Source organism: Balaenoptera acutorostrata, chromosome 2, assembly GCF_949987535.1.
Source record: "Balaenoptera acutorostrata chromosome 2, mBalAcu1.1, whole genome shotgun sequence".
Lineage (NCBI taxonomy): Eukaryota > Metazoa > Chordata > Mammalia > Artiodactyla > Balaenopteridae > Balaenoptera > Balaenoptera acutorostrata.
In genome coordinates, this window is record NC_080065.1 from 146,686,664 (window position 1) to 146,703,713 (window position 17,050).

The 17,050-nt window shown below is 42.0% G+C and overlaps 1 protein-coding gene across 8 annotated transcripts; it reads left to right on the top strand.

The window, feature by feature from the left end:
- Positions 1-10: 10 nt before the first annotated feature.
- On the top strand, positions 11-9,706 carry PTTG1 (PTTG1 regulator of sister chromatid separation, securin). 8 transcript variants are annotated; one of them, XM_007171431.2, is made up of 7 exons: positions 11-44; positions 826-866; positions 4,800-4,900; positions 5,252-5,433; positions 7,121-7,214; positions 8,642-8,800; positions 9,553-9,706. In XM_007171431.2, the coding sequence occupies exons 3-7, from the start codon at positions 4,810-4,812 to the stop codon at positions 9,630-9,632; spliced, it is 606 nt and encodes a 201-aa protein (XP_007171493.1). In that variant the 5' UTR covers positions 11-44; positions 826-866; positions 4,800-4,809; the 3' UTR covers positions 9,633-9,706. The 8 variants fall into 8 exon arrangements, with proteins under 8 accessions (XP_007171493.1, XP_007171489.1, XP_007171490.1 ...); XM_007171427.3 differs by having other exon boundaries at positions 18-44; positions 5,249-5,433; XM_007171428.3 differs by lacking the exons at positions 11-44; positions 826-866 and adding an exon at positions 4,252-4,341 and having other exon boundaries at positions 5,249-5,433.
- The last annotated feature ends 7,344 nt before the right edge of the window (positions 9,707-17,050 follow it).

A 17,050-nucleotide genomic window follows, 5' to 3' on the forward strand; every position in this document is an offset into this window, starting at 1 on the left:
GAGTCTCAGGCTCCCAAGCAGAGCTGGTCTCGCGAGATGTTGAGGTGTGTCCGTTTCTTTACTGTGGGTCTGTAGAGTGGGTTAGGTTTGAGCAGCTTCTTTTCCGCTCTGTTCTTTGAAACTTTTTTTTAAGAGTCGCCGCATCATACGACGTAAAACAAAACAAACAAACAAAAACTTAGTAGAGCGCAGACAACAGCTTAAGCCTCACTAGAGCGCTGTGAAATGAAGGGGGAAGTGCGTGAAGTTAAAAAAAAGTTAAAATTAGCATTAATTAGTAGCCAGGTAGTGTAACACGCTGAAGACAAGGTAAACACAAAGTGTCTTCCTCTCCTCGACTTTACATCATACGGAGTGAGAAAGACACTGAATTATTCAAAAATGTATAGTTCTAGAAAGCCGCTATGAAAGGTATACCAGGTACTATGAGAACATGAGGCACTATTCGGTAATTGTGACACCTCGCCCCAATGTGATCTTGTATTTTACCATTAGGAAAAAAATACTATAAAACGATTTCCATTTTAGGAAAACAGTAATATTTATGACATCTCAACCTTCCTTTAAAGTATAATATGAAAAAAAATACTGGAAAATAGTCATTTTGGAGTAGAATTCCCCACCCCCACCCCCCCTTTTTTTTTTTGGTCCTATCCTCTCTGTTCCGGTCACGTTTTATTTTTCAAAACAGTATGCGTTCCTTTCAAATGTCAGAGTGAGATCCTTGCCTCAATAAGAGATCTCATCATAATATAATCTATTTTTTCTTATTAAGAATGTTCAGTGCCTAGCATAGGAATGTAAATATTAATTTTGATTTTACAGGGCAATAGCTGAAGGGACAGAAGTCAGAAAATAGTCTGAAAGTGAGTAGTCTGTGAATCACTCACACTTTGCTTTTTTTAAATATATATTTTATTTATTTATTTTTGGCTGCGTTGGGTCTTCGTTGCTGCGCGCGGCCTTTCTCTAGTTGCGGCGAGCGGGGGCTACTCTTTGTTGCGGTGCGCGGGCTTCTTATCGTGGTGGCTTCTCTTGTTGCGGAGCACAGGTTCTAGGCACGTGGGCTCAGTAGTTGTGGCTCGTGGGCTCTAGAGTGCAGGCTCAGTAGTTGTGGTGCACAGGCTTCGTTGCTCCACGGCATGTGGGATCTTCCCAGACCAGGGCTCGAACATGTGTCCCCTGCATTGGCAGGGGGATTCTTAACAACTGAGCCACCAGGGAAGTCCCAAACTTTGCTTTTATCTCCTTAAAACAATTCCCAAAATTTTCTTGGAAGTGTTAAGTTGTATTTAGTTAAAACTATCAGGCACAAGCCAGGGAGCACATCTCTCAGAGGAATTATAGAATGTGCTGGACAAGAGGGAAGAACCTTTTGTAAGGTTCAGGTTCCCCCTGGAGGATTCTGAGGAGGGTCTAGGGAAGCAGGGATCAGTTCTGGATGGATTGCTGTTTGATCAACTGGGATTGATTAGGATCTGGATGCATTTATAAGGTGAGGATGGTTTAGCAATTGGGTATCTCCAGTAATGGTCCGGGGTATAGCAGAGTAGGTTTGGGGCATCATTAGTAAGGAAACAGTGGTTACTCAAAGAGGGAGTGGTTGTGCATTTTACAGTTACTGCATGACCTTGGGAGACACAGTGCTTTCTGTTTTGGGGGGAAGACTTACCCTAGGGAGATATAAACCTTATGCCCCAAAACTTCAGGAGATAAAGAATCCCCACTTGGAAGCTGTAGGTGTTGTTAAAGATAAAAGCCACAGGCCCAAAATGGTGTCACTTGTGCTAAAGCCCATGATACCAAACCTAGATTTAACACCTAACATAATCACAACTTCAAAATGTAATCCAATCAATCAGTTTGGAATTTCCTGGTCAGTACTGAAGAGGTAATATGTCACGTGGACCCTTTCTATCATCCCCTCACCCCCACCCTGCCTCTCAGAGGAAGAAGAGGCAATCAGCTGTAAAAACCTTGTTGTTCCTTGCCCCCTTCCCCGCCCCCCAAAGATGTCCCAGCCTAAAAATAATCCTTTCTGTTATTTTGCTAATAGCTTCGTGCCCCACCCTTCTTCCTACAAAAACTTTTCAGTTTGTACAACCCCTTGGAGCATGCTTCTGGTTGCTAGGTGGGATGCTGTCTAATTTATGAGTTGTTGAATAAAGTCAATTAGATTTTAAAGTTTACTTGATTGAATTTTGTTTTTTGACAGTGTCGTGCAGATTTGGTTTCAAAATGAACACTTTTGTGTGTTGATGATGTAATATGGAGCTGAGACATTTAGAAGGAGATACAGGGAGGAAATAAGGGTAGGGGTAGGGATAAAGGAGAAAGGACAGAGAAGGGGCAAAGAAGGTATGCATTTTTTTGTCCTTCCTCTTTTCTTCTTGATGTCTAGCATTTAGTAAGCATTCAATAAATATTTGTTGAATGAATGAGTCATTCAATCAATTTTGATCCTGAAATGCCAGGGAAGAAGGGACAATGAACTGGCATATATTTCGAACCATATCTATGCCAGGTATAGTGCTAAGCCTTCTGTGAAAGAGTAATGTAGGCTCAACTCCTCTCTCCCAGCTTCCCTGCAAGTTAAAAAGTATCTGGTGACCTGTTGGGAGGTGACCATCCTGGTTTGGATGACACAGGTCACCCTTGGTCTTTTGAATTGATTCCTTTATCTTGTTTAATATGTTTCTATTTACTGTAGAAAGGAAAAGGTCACCAACTTTTTCAAGCACAATTTCTCCCCATATCTTGGAAATTGGAGTTCCTTTTGTATATCTTTATTATTCCTCTGATCTTTTTCTCTTGTTCACTCTCTGTCCTTCCCCCACCAGCTTTGATGAATATATTGTTGAGATGTTAAAAGTTTAAAATAAGTCCCTATTGGGACTTGCCTGGCGGTCCAGTGGTTAAGACTCTGCGCTTCCACTGCAGGGGGCACGGCTCGATCCCTGGTCTAGGAACTAAGATCCCGAGTGCCATGCGGCATGGCCAAAAACAAACAAAAAAAGTCCCTATTAAATGATAGAACTTTAAAGGAAGCCTGAATTTTGTACTCATTAGGTCATTATTTTGTTCCTAAGCCGGATTCTGTATAACAGAGACAGCATCCTAACCTGAAATATTGATGATAGTCTTGCAATTAGGAAATAATCAGTCCATTTTTAAAAAAATTGAAGTATAATGGATTTATAATATTATGTTAGTTTCAGAATCAGTCCACCTTAATCACAAGCACCACAGAATGACACAAACACTGCCGTTTTATCTACCTGTATTTTCATGTCTTAATTTTTAATTCTTCCCTGCTAGTGTTCAGTAGACCTAATATGGGTTTTTTTTCCCCACCTGACTATATATTGACTGTATATGTATTTTTTATATCTCTAATTAAAATACAACTATTATGTATCCATCTCCCTTCGTCATTTTCCCGATGACTACAATGCCTTTCCTCTAGTGCTGCCCCTTCTTTTTTTTTTTTTTTAAATTTTTATTTATTTATTTATTTTTATTTATGGCTGTGTTGGGTCTTCGTTTCTGTGCTAGGGCTTTCTCTAGTTGTGGCAAGCGGGGGCCACTCTTCATCGCGGTGTGCGGGCCTCTCATTATCGCGGCCTCTCTTGTTGCGGAGCACAGGCTCCAGAAGCACAGGCTCAGTAATTGTGGCTCACGGGCTTAGTTGCTCCGTGGCATGTGGGATCTTCCCAGACCAGGGTTCGAACCCGTGTCCCCTGCATTGGCAGGCAGATTCTCAACCACTGCGCCACCAGGGAAGCCCTGCCCCTTCTTTTTGATTTGATCTGCTCTATTTACTCTCTGGAAAAATAGTTGATTAGTTGAAGACTTTAGGAAAATAGTTCTGTCACCACCTCACCTTGACTTTTTGAACTTCACAATCTTCTCATTTGAAAACGTCTTGGACACCAAAGTGTCTCAGGAAAAAACAAAAAACTCCAAAAACCAACTCTGTATCTTGGTATTACAATAATCATCATAATTATTTATTTCTTGGAATTGGAGACCATATTTACTCCCCTTCTGTTTCTGTGGGGAGCAGGTTAAAAAACAACTAGAAATCCGTGATCAAGGTGTCAGTGGGTTTCATATTTCTCCTCCCGGGAAACAAGCGACAAAGTTGCCGGGGGAAGCTTTCGGGGCGGAGCCCAGGGAGCTTAGGTTCCTACCATTGGTTCTTCCCGGGAGCCTCCTCCCCACTCCTGCCCCGCCTCCTGGACGGATGAACCAATAGCGGCGTAAGTTGTGGTTTAAACGCCGAGTCGCGCGCGACCGCTGGAGACCGTGTCTAGGAGGAGTTTGGCCGTTGTTCCCAGCGTGGGTGAATGGAGCGGTCGCGAGTGGTTGGGCGGGAGGGGTCCGGCAGGGTAGGAAGCGGGGCTGGGGTGGGGGTCTGGGAAGCGGGGTCCGTATGTCTGGGAGCCGGGGCTGGGGATTGGGGGCTGGGACTAACCCCGGGACGTCTGTAGCGCCCAGCCGGTTGAGCCACGGCCTTTGGACTGCGTCCGCAGCCCACGGCGGTTCGGTTCCGATGGGTAGCAGGGCCTGTGCCAGTCCCAAACCGCCAACTCTTCTGGAACTTAGGGCCCCTGACTCAGGCTTCAAGAGTTAAGAGCTGGATTAAGTGCCTGTAGGCTCAAGATCGGGTTTCTCCCTCTGCTTAGCTCTTGTTTTTGCATAGACGTGCCCAGGGTAGAAAGTTGGGTCTGTGCTACACCTTAGCTTCTTTCATCTTCCCTAACTCCCAGGGTTTAATGAGTATTTCACACCCCTAGGTAATCCAGAATGGCTACTCTGATCTATGTTGACAAGGAAAATGGAGAACCAGGCACCCGTGTGGCTTCTAAGGATGGGCTGAAGCTGGGGTCTGGGCCTTGTAAGTATACAGGCGGCAATCAGGTACACAGGTATTGTGAATCAGTGGTGGGTGTGGCCTGGACCTGGGGGAGGCATTTAGTATACTTCGCCGGCAATTGGAGTCAGGTTTACCCAATACTGCTACTGCCAGGTGCTTGTTATGGGTCTGTTTTTCATGTTCAGTATCTTAATGAGATTATTTAAGAGGGTACTGAACTGAAGTACTGTTAGGCATAGGACCATGCCACTGTCAAAAGGGTGTTAAGTTTGGGTGTGAGAATTAGGCCACGTTTATAGGCAAGGTCAGCCTTCAAGTTGCATAGGCGTTTACTGCTGGAATAATCTCACGGTAAGACTTTTTCTTTAGCAGTCAAAGCTTTAGATGGGAGATCTCAGGTTTCAACACCACATGTTGGCAAAATGTTTGATGCTCCACCAGCTTTACCTAAAGCTGCCAGAAAGGCTTTGGGAACTGTTAACAGAGCTACAGAAAAGTCAATAAAGACGAATGGACCCCTCAAACAGAAACAGACAGCCTTCTCTACCAAAAAGGTAAGTGTTGGCTATAAATAAAGATGCTGTTTAAACACTTCAGAACTTGTGACTTTTAAAATGACTATTGGCATCCTACCTGACTTTCTCCTGTGTGAATAGAAAGAAATAGAGGCTAGCAAACATAGATTAGCAGAAGAGAATCATCTTACTGTCTTTGTGGACTTTCCCTGTAACACGAGATCACATTTATCAGTAGCAGCTGGTGAATTTTTTGCCTCACCTGCCCTTAATGAGTGTCTTTAAGCAGATTGATTGGTAGAATGTACTTACAGATTAAAAAGTACTGAGAGGGAGGGTATTTTGCAAGAGGTCACGTTGCTAATATAACAGCTCAGGTGCTGCCATCCTTCTCCCCTCCTTCCAGAGCAAGCACCAGATTTTTAGGTTATAACGCGGTAGCATGTTGACCTTTGTATGTGTGTTTACAAATTGTAGGTTAGTGCATCCTAAACTGAGACGACTTGGCTATGAAAGATAACTTTAGCATGTGGATTAACACTTCATTTCACTAATTGTTTTGTTTAATGTGTATTAGGAAAAAACAACTAGGACTTGACCTCAAACTGAGACCTACATGTGTGGTTTCAGGACAAGGATGTCTTTTTTAAAAAACTGAGTTGAGTAAGAGAAATGTTAAAGGCAAGTATTGCGAGGATATAGCAAAGGTGATGCGAATGTGACAGAACTGAAACGTGGGAAACCCTGCCTTAGGGATTTCCTCTAGCCCTGCACATGTGACGTAAGCATAAATCAAGACTATGCAGGCTTCCATTTTGGCCCATCATCGTGGACTGCCTGCCAATTCCAGACTAGGGAATTATCCACTGTGGGCTTCTAAAGTCCTTGGCTGTCTTTGGCTGCCTCTTACTCTGTGTATTTGAGGAACACAAACTGGTTTTTAAAATTAACCAAGCAAATAATTTAGGTAACACTGATGGACACACCAACGGAAAATTATATTTCCAACAGCCAAAAATGGCTTCCCGGATTAGCTTCTATTCTGGGTAATTCATGCCTATTTTCTCCTTTGTTAGGTTGGGTGATTGAGTCAATTAGTTCTGAATTAACTCCGCTCTGCATTTTGATAACTTATGCTAACAGGTGCTGATACTTATATTTTAGAATTAACTTTTGAGCCATGATATTAGAATTGCTTGCTGAATTGTATTTGTAATTTTGAGAATGAAGGATTATGGTTTCTTAGAAGTCAGCATGAAATTGAAAACAATTTAAAATGTGGTGGGGCTTCCCTGGTGGCGCAGTGGTTGAGAGTCTGCCTGCCAATGCAGGGAACACGGGTTCGAGCCCTGGTCTGGGAAGATCCCACATGCCGCGGAGCAACTAGGCCCGTGAGCCACAATTACTGAGCCTGCGCATCTGGAGCCTGTGCTCCGCAACAAGAGAGACCACGACAGTGAGAGGCCCGCGCACCGCGATGAAGAGTGGCCCCCGCTTGCCACAACTGGAGAAAGCCCTCGCACAGAAACGAAGACCCAACACAGCCAAAAATAAAATAAATAAATAAATAATTTAAAAATATTAAAAAAAAAAATACACATACCTTTAAAAAAAAAAAAATGTGGTGAAGCAGTCACATGTCTTAAAAAAGCCCTATGATCTCTTGTACTAATCAGTTGACAAGACTTCCACTCTCACTAATATATGTTTTCTTGGGTTGTTTTAGATGACTGAGAAGACCGTTAAAGCAAAAAGCTCTGTTCCTGCCTCAGATGACACCTATCCAGAAATAGAAAAATTCTTTCCCTTCAACCCATTAGGTAATATCTTTTGGTATCGCACAAATGCTTTAGCCTTGAGTTTCTCTTAGGATCCAATTCAACTGTAACTTGATATAGCTATGAATAAGACATGTGATCCAAGACTATAACAAGGCTGTCTGAATCTGGGTTGCTTTGAACAAATACACTTGTGGATTTATTTGTAAGGTATAATCTTAGGTCAGTAGAGGAATCCGAGCTAAGATGTGGAAAACATTGTTCCTGTCCTCAAAAGCTAACCACCTAGGGGGAGATTAGACCTTTTCAACGTTAGGGGACAGTCTTCTTAGCAAACCATTTAGAAAGAGGGCTCTATGTCAAGTTGAACAATGCCTGAGGGCTTCCCTGGTGGCTCAGTGGTTAAGAATCCGCCTGCCAATGCAGCGTATGCAGGTTCGAGCCCTGGTCCGGGAAGATTCCCCCATGCTGCAGAGCAACTAAGCCCGTGCCCCACAACTACTGAGCCTGCGCTCTAGAGCCCTCGAGCCACAGCTACTGAGCACGCGTGCCTAGAGCCTGTGCTCCGCAATAAGAGAAGCCACCGCAATGAGAAGCCTGCACACCGCAACGAAGAGTAGCCCCTGCTCGCCACAAGTAGAGAAAGCCCGTGTGCAGCAACGAAGACCCAACACAGCCAATAATAAATCAAATAAAAAATAAATTAATTAAAAAATGTAGGTCATGTTGAAATGTTTCATTATGAAGTATCAAAAGCACACTCATTAATATCACCGCTGATCTCATCAGAAAAGTCTTCAGTATTAGGAAGCTGTTAAGCTAATGATTACAGATGAGTTTACTGATATTCCAGTTTTTTTTCCCCTTGAAATTTTGAATTTTATCATCGGCAACAAATACCGTTTCCCTTTAAGTGGTAGACTTCTTTCATTCCTTGGAGAAAAATGTTCGACACATATCCAAGGCTGAGTTACCACAGTTTGTCTTTCAGTTCTTCCAAGTAAATGGTGTACAGGAATAAGGCCTCTGGTTTAGCTTGCAAATCAAATAATTGCACGAATCTTTTTTTCTTGGAAAACACCATGGTCCTTCAGTATGCGGTAGATGTGTTTTATGGCATACTTCACATCATATACAGAATACTAAAAAGACATGTTCTCAAGGGTTGAGAGCTAATAAAATTAATACTGTTTACTGCATGTGGTAGAGTAACATTATGTGAAACGCTTTTTTTTACTGCAAGTGAATGGCTGCGAGGAATATAGTGACTACTAAGCATAGTTTATTGCCACTGCCTTGATTCGTGCACAGCAGTTTTATCCACCATTGCTTTTGGACCATCATTGTAAATGTCAACACAGTGGAAAAAGGTATTAATATTATTATAAAAAATAGTTTGAGCTCATGGGCCCTGTGAAAGCTGACCACCCTGAGGAATGCTGCCCTGACAAAGTACTTTTCTGTGGCAGATTTCGAGAGTTTCGACCTGCCTGAAGAGCACCAGATTGCACACATGCCCTTGAATGGAGTGCCTCTCATGATCCTCGATGAGGAGAGGGAGCTTGAACAGCTCTTACACCTGGGCCCCCCTTCACCTCTGAAGATGCCTCCTCCACCCTGGGAGTCTAGTAAGTGAATGAGTGCCCTTCTAGAAGGTCTGTAAACAATCTGTGTCATAACACTTCCATTACCGTGGGGACAGGTTGTGCAGAACGTTAGCCTGTAAGTAATTTCTGTCCTTCAGACTGCAGGGATAAGGTTTCAGGATAATGAAAACTATTCTCAACTGGTACTGCTTTTTAGTCCCAAATGCCCAGTTAAATTGTCATTCTGGAATCTGGACAGTCTTAGATACAAGCAAAACCAGAGGAAATTTAGTGTGTAACTTCTTAGGTTATAAGCTGAAGTATAATAAACTTGCTTGGAATGAGAATTCCAAGCTACACCCAAACCTCGTGTAGGATCAAGACCCACGTAATAGCATCGATTGGCAAACCTTTACTGCAGAGGGTTTGAGGTCTTGGTTCAAACTGGTGGTCAGAAGCCATCATCAGTATGTTTTCTATTTGTTCTGATGGAATACCTCACACTATTTGCTAAATTGCATTAATGATAATTGTTGGCCCTTACTGGGGTCTCTAAGAATGATGGAATTTCGGGTACTTCTATGATTTATCTCATAATGAAGGTTAATTCTGTGGCCACAGCCACATTCCAAGAAATAAGTGAGAGCCGGTATGTGTGTGTGTAGGTGGGGCGGGGGTAAAGATTCATTAGACAAAGGGAAAAACAAGAATTCATGATTAAGAGTGACAACTAGTGTGTGTGTTGATGGACACGAGGATTTGCAGATATTGAACAAGAAATTCCTGTTTTCTAGATCTGTTGCAGTCTCCCTCAAGCATTCTGTCGACCCTGGATGTTGAATTGCCACCTGTTTGCTATGACTTAGATATTTAAATTTCTTAGCACTTTATAGTCTGTGGGTATGTATTAATAGTTTGTATTAATAAAGCAATTCTTTGTTTAACAAACTCTTCCTAATATTGTGGTTGGTATTGTTTGGAATTTGCTTAAAACTGTATGAAAACTAGTAGATGTGTTTAACAGACAAGAGTCTATAATCTGACAAGAGAAGTTTGTCCGAGTTAAAAAACTTTCCCTGAAACCCTCTGCTTTGTTTTAACAGCTTATTTTAGAAGCTGCCACTGTTTTCCCTGAAACATATACCCCTCCATGTGTACTTTACTACCTTTTTGTGGCCATTAACTAGTGACAGTGATTAGATCTCTTAATAGGAAGAGCTACTTCCAGCTCATTGTGTCTGTTGCTAGGCATTCTTTATTTCTGGTTCTGTTTAGTTTCTAATGCCTTCAATACTCTGTATTCAGTGATCAGAATTTGAAAGGCTCTAAATCTCCTGAGAATTCTGCCTCCTTGAGCTCTTCAATTGGGTTCTTTGAAGACCTCAGCAGATAATTTACTGATAGTAAGATCCACTTTCTACCTATAGGAAACTCTATTTATTTGCTAACTCTGTGTTGGGAATTGTTTTTCAGTCTTTAATAAGCATTATTGTGTTTCATGTTCATGACCCTGTTTTTCAGATGAGGACAGTGAAGCTCAGAAGTTCACTGATAAACCAAAGACATGAAGAGCTAGAAAATGATAGAACTGGTATTTTGATTCCATAACTGAGATTGGAATCAAAATATCAGATTGCTCATGGATTTTCTTTTTTTTTCTTTTTTTCTTTGGGCAGAGGGAGTGGATGATGTTTAAAAAAATTAATTGTTGCCACCATTTTAAATTAAGAGTTTCACATATCTTTGGTTTTAGAGCTTCTCTTGGAAAAGCAGACCTGTTTATAGTAGGCCCTTGTTTCCAACACTTGGTAGAGTGGCTGCCTTTTAGGTGGAGTGTGGGTTTTCTGTCCTCTGAACCCTGTGTGAGATGGTTTGAGGGGAGAACTGAAGTATTCCTCTTACTCTCTTCTGTGACTCAACCTATTTAACTCACTTAACTTGCCTGGGCCAGGCAGCCAATTGAATTTGATCCTTGCTAAATACTAACTTATTTTTTTTTTTTTTTTTTAAAGCATTTTTTTTTTTTTTTTTTTTAATTTTATAGCTACTTTATTTATTTATTTATTTATTTTTGGCTGTGTTGGGTCTTCGGTTCGTGCGAGGGCTTTCTCTGGTTACGGCAAGTGGGGGCCACTCTTCATCGCGGTGCGGGGACCGCTCTTCATCGCGGTGCGCGGGCCTTTCACTATCGCGGCCCCTCCCGTTGCGGGGCACAGGCTCCAGACGCGCAGGCTCAGTAGTTGTGGCTCACGGGCCCAGCTGCTCCGTGGCATGTGGGATCTTCCCAGACCAGGGCTCGAACCCGTGTCCCCTGCATTAGCAGGCAGATTCTCAACCACTGCGCCACCAGGGAAGCCCCTAAATACTAACTTATATAGGAAGGCTTTCTCCTGAAACATCTGTAGCATCTATAGTCAAGTTAGAATGTGAGCCTTTTCTTTTCCATCGTTATTAGAGGAATCTGCAAGATATTAGGCATGAAACACTAGGAACACATATAGACTCTGATCCTGACTTTAAAACTTCTTTTTTTAGTTTTATTTACTTAAGAAAAATGAAAAAAAATTTTTTTGGCTGCGCTGCTCGGCATGCAGGGTCTTAGTTCCCCGACCCTGGATTGAACCCATGCCCCTGCAGTGGAAGTGCAGAATCTTAACTATTGGACTGCCAGGGAAGTCCCCTGACTTTCAAACTTTGACCCTGTAAACATAGCTGAACCAGTCTGGATTTCTGAAATTAGTAGAAAGACTTCTAAAAGAGAACAAAGTAAGACAACGCAGCACTTGACTTTAAGGGAGAGGATTAGACCTCATATCCTCAGGTATAATAGGGCCACTTTGAAAAGCAAAGCCTAGTTTTGAGCGACTTTCATACCCTACAATATATTTAGAAACTTTGGAAAGTGGTTTGTTGTGGTGGAGGGAACAAAGGGCTGGGAGCAAGGCAACTGGTCAGTCCTTTACCAGTTAGTCACTGTCCTTGGTCAGACCTGGGCACGAGTGATCTTCTCTTCACTGCTGTTAGTCAGACGCAAAGTGCTTAATGTTTGTTGACTTTCAGAATTTTAAACAGATGCTTTTCCATTAATATAGTTAATTCCTTTTGTGGGTATTGTTGCTGTTTTTAAACAGTTTATTAAGTAGCATGTGTTTGGCTTTATTACTTGAGAAAGCTTATGAGAAGCCCTGTTTGGAAATCTAATCTGTCCAAGCGGTAATACTGTAGGATTAAAGTTTCTTTCAATCAGACAGTTCCCCTGCACTGGACTGAAACGTGCTCTTACCTACGTAAGGTTCATCCACACCTAACTTCTTCTTTTTTTAAAAAAAAAATTTGTTTATTTTATTTATTTATTTTTGTCTGTGTTGGATCTTTGTTGCTGCGTGCGGGCTTTCTCTAGTTGCGGCGAGCGGGGGCTACTCTTTGTTGCGGTGCACAGGCTTCTCATTGTGGTGGCTTCTCTTGTTGTGGAGCACGGGCTCTAGGCGTGCGGGCTTCAGTAGTTGTGGCATGCAGGCTCATTAGTTGTGGCTCACGGGCTTAGTTGCTCCACGGCATGTGGGATCTTCCCGGACCAGGGCTTGAACTCGTGTCCCCTGTGTTGGCAGGCGGATTCTTTTTTTTTTTTTTTTTTTAATTATTTATTTATTTATTTATGGCTGTGCTGGGTCTTTGTTTCTGTGAAAGGGCTTTCTCTAGTTGCGGCAAGTGGGGGCCACTCTTCATCGCGGTGCGTGGGCCTCTCACTATCGCGGCCTCTCTTGTTGGGAGCACAGGCTCCAGACGCGCAGGCTCAGTTATTGTGGTTCACAGGCCTAGTCGCTCCACGGCATGTGGGATCCTCCCAGACCAGGGCTCGAACTCGTGTCCCCTGCATTGGCAGGCAGATTCTCAACCACTGCGCCACCAGGGAAGCCCGGCAGGCGGATTCTTAACCACTGCACCACCAGGGAAGTCCCACACCTAACTTATTCTTGCATTGACATTTTTCAGGTTTTAAATTCCAGTTAACCTTCAACAGGGACACAAAGCCTTTTAAATATATTAATGCTAATATTCTCTATTAGACTAATTCTGAACTAACCTATATAGGAAGGTTAGTCCCTATACCAAGTTCCAAAAGGGTCAATACTATGGCAGAAATGTCCTAAGTTGACTTTGTTCTTTCCAGTAGTTTAATCATTTACCATTTATTGAGGCCCCATGTGCTAGGGACCAAGCCTACACCTACCATGGTTAAGTCACAACATTGCCTCTGCCCTCAGGTGCCTGGCATCCAGTGGGGAGAGAGGTATCAAATGCCATTGTGATAAAGGAAGATGCACGTGGGGGTGGGGAGGACCAGGAGTTGGGGAGCACTCCCCAGCCCAGTCTAGGGAAGGACAGGGAAGGCTTCCTGGGGAGGGACATGTGGATGGAGACTTGATGGAAGAGAAGCGTTCTGGGCAGAGAGAACAGCTTTTGCAGATGGCAGGAAGCAAGATAACACAGTTTGTTAAGTGAAAACTGCCTTTCTGTTTTTTTCCTGCTTTAGGTTTGAGCAAGGAGTGTGTCTGGCAACAAGGGAGTCTGGACAGTGAAGCAGGGGCCATATGGTTTTTTGAACTGTGCAAGGGGTTTAGAGTTTGTCCTGGGGGTGTTTGGTGCCACGGAAAGGTTTCATTTTGTTTTTCATTTATCATTTATTTAATAGTATTTTCCTGCATAATAAAGCAAACTAAAATGTACACACTTATTTTCAGCAATAGTTATACATATATCTTAAACTGTATACAAACTTAGAAATATTAAATATCATTACAGAAAAATTTGAAATTATGACAAGATATGTAGCAAAAACCACTTACTGCAAAGAGCATACATGTGGTAGTTAGTTGGTAAATGCTGCCTCTGTATCAGTATACACACTTTGAATATCATCCTTCTGTGCTATTGATGTGTTCAATTTTTTTCTTATATCTGCAAATACAAATTTCACGAATATTTTCCCCTTGAAATAGAGAAAAATTCTGCACTGTTCCAGGGATCCCATATTGAGAAATGCTCTTTTGTATATATACCATCTCAAGTCCTTACAAGCTCTTTATGTGCTTATAGAAATCATATATACTGTTTCCAAGGTGCACTATAAATTAAAAAAAATTTTTTTGTTTTATATTGGAATATAGTTGATTAACAATGTTGTGCTTTCAGGTAGACAGCAAAGGGATTCAGTTATACATGTATCTATTCTTTTTCAAATTCTTTTCCCATGTAGGTTATTACAGAGTATTGAGCAGAGTTCCCTGTGCTATACAGTAGGTCCTTCTTGGTTATCTATTTTAAATATAGCAGTGTGCATGTCAATCCCAAACTCCCAGTCTATCCCCCCGCCACCTGTAACCATAAGTTTGTTCTCTAAGACTGAGTCTGTTTCTATTTTTTTTTTTTTATTTAAAAATTTTTTTTTTTTTTTTAATTTATTTATGGCTGTGTTGGGTCTTCGTTTCTGTGCGAGGGCTTTCTCTAGTTGTGGCAAGTGGGGGCCGCTCTTCATCGCGGTGCGCGGGCCTCTCACTATCGCGGCCTCTCTTCTTGCGGAGCGCAGGCTCAGTAATTGTGGCTCACGGGCCCAGTTGCTCCACGGCATGTGGGATCTTCCCAGACCAGGGCTCGAACCTGTGTCCCCTGCATTAGCAGGCAGATTCTCAACCACTGCACCACCAGGGAAGCCCTGTTTCTGTTTTATAAGTATGTTCATTTGTATCATTTTTTTAGATTTCGCATATAAGTGAAATCATGTGATATTTGTCTTTCTCTGTGTGACTTACTTCATTTAGTATGGATCTCCAGGTCCATCCATGTTGCTGAAAATGGCATTATTTCGTTCTTTAAAAAAAAAAAAAAAAAAAAAATTAAGTAATTTGGTTGCACCGGGTCTTAGTTGTGGCAGGTGGGCTCCTTAGTTGCGGCAGGCAGGCTCCTTAGTTGTGGCTCGCCTGCTTCTTAGTTGCGGCACTTGGGCTCCTTAGTTGCCGCAGGCAGGCTCCTTACTTGCGGCTTGCCAGCTTCTTAGTTATGGCACTTGGGATCCTTGGTTGCAGCAGGTGGGCTCCTTAGTTGTGGCCTGAGAGGCTTCTTAGTTGTGGCATGCAAGTGGGATCTAGTTCCCTGACCAGGGATTGAACCCCGCCTCCCTGCATTGGGAGCACAGAGTCTTAACCACTGTGCCACCAGGGAAGTCCCTATTTCATTCTTTTTAATGACTGAGTAATACTCCATCGTATATATGGACCACATCTTTATTCATTCATCTATCGATGGACATTTAGGTTGCTACCATGTGCTATTGTAAACAGTGCTGCACTAACATTGAGGTGCATGTATCCTTTCAAACCATGTTTTTTTCCAGATATGTGCCCAGGAGTGGGATTGCTGGATCATATGGTAGCTCTACTTTTAGTTTCTTAAGGAACCTCCATACTGTTCTTCATAGTGGCTGTATCAATTTACATTCCTACCAACAGTGTAGGAAAGTGCCCTTTTCTCCACACCCTCTCCAGCATTTATTGTTTATAGATTTTTTTTTGATGATGGCCATTCTGACTGGTGTGAGGCAATACCTCATTGTAGTTTTGATTTGCATTTCTCTAATAATTAGTGATGTTTAGCTTCTTTGCATGTGCTTTTTGGCCATCTGTGTGTCTTTTTTGGAGAAATGTCTATTTAGATCTTAGGCCCATTTTTTGATTGGATTATTATTTTGTTTTTGATAACGAGCTGCACGAGCTCTTAGTAAATTTTGGAGATTTTTTTTTTTTTTAATTATTTATTTGTTTATTTATTTATTTATGGCTGTGTTGGGTCTTCGTTTCTGTGCGAGGGCTTTCTCTAGTTGCAGCAAGTGGGGGCCACTCTTCTTCGCGGTGCGCGGGCCTCTCACTATCATGGCCTCTCTTGTTGCGGAGCACAGGCTCCAGACGCGCAGGCTCAGTAATTGTGGCTCACGGGCCTAGTTGCTCCGCGGCATGTGGGATCTTCCCAGACCAGGGCTCGAACCCGTGTCCCCTGCATTGGCAGGCAGATTCTCAACCACTGCGCCACCAGGGAAGCCCTAAATTTTGGAGATTAATCCCTTGTTCGTTGCATTGTTTGCAAATATTTTCTCCGATTCTGTGGATTGTCTTTTTGTTTTGTTTATGGTTTCCTTTGCTGTGCAAAAGCTTTTGAGTCCCATTTGTTTATTTTTGTTTTTATTTCCATTACTCTAGGAGATGGATTGAAAAAGATATTGCTGTGATTTATGTCAAAGAGTGTTCTACCTATGTTTTCCTCTAAGAGTTTTATAGTATCTGGTCTTACATTTAGGTCTTTAATCCATTCTGAGTTTATTTTTATGTATGGTGTTAAAGAATGTTCTAATTTCATTTTTTTAAAGGTAGCTGTCCATTTTTCCCAGCACCATTTATTGAAGAAATTGTCTTTTCTCCATTGTATAGTCTTGCCTGCTTTGTCTTAGATTAATTGACCATAGATGTGTGGGTTTATTTCTGGGCTTTCTATCGTGTTCCATTGATCTATATTTCTATTTTTGAGCCAGTACCAGGCTGTCTTGATTACTGTAGCTTTGTAGTATAGTCTGAAGTCAGGGAGTCTGATTCCTCCAGCTCCGTTTTTTTTCCTTCAAGACTGCTTTGACTATTCAGGGTCTTTTGTGTCTCCATACAAATTTTAAGATTTTTTGTTCTAGTTCTGTAAAAAATGCCATTGGTAATTTGATAGGGATTGCATTGAATCTGTAGATTGCTTTGGGTAGTATAGTCATTTTCACAATATTGATTCTTCCAGTCCAAGAACATGGTATATCTCTCCATCTGTTGGTATCATCTTTAATTCCTTTCATCAGTGTCTTAAAGTTTTCTGCATACAGGTCTTTTGTCTCCCTAGGTAGGTTTATTCCTAGGTATTTTATCCTTCTTGTTGCAATGGTGAATGGGAGTGTTTCCTTAATTTCTCTTTCAGATTTTTCATCATTAGTGTATAGGAATGCAAGAGATTTCTGTGCATTAATTTTGTATCCTGCAACTTTACCAAATTCATTGATTAGCTCTAGTAGTTTTCTGGTGGCCTCTTTAGGATTCTCTATGTATAGTATCATGTCATCTGCAAACAGTGACAGTTTTACTTCTTCTTTTCCAGTTTGTATTCCTTTTGTTTCTTTTTCTTCTCTGATTGCCGTGTCTAGGACTTCCAAAAGTATGTTGAGTGAAAGTGGCGAGAGTGGACATCCTTGTCTTGTTCCTGATCTTAGAG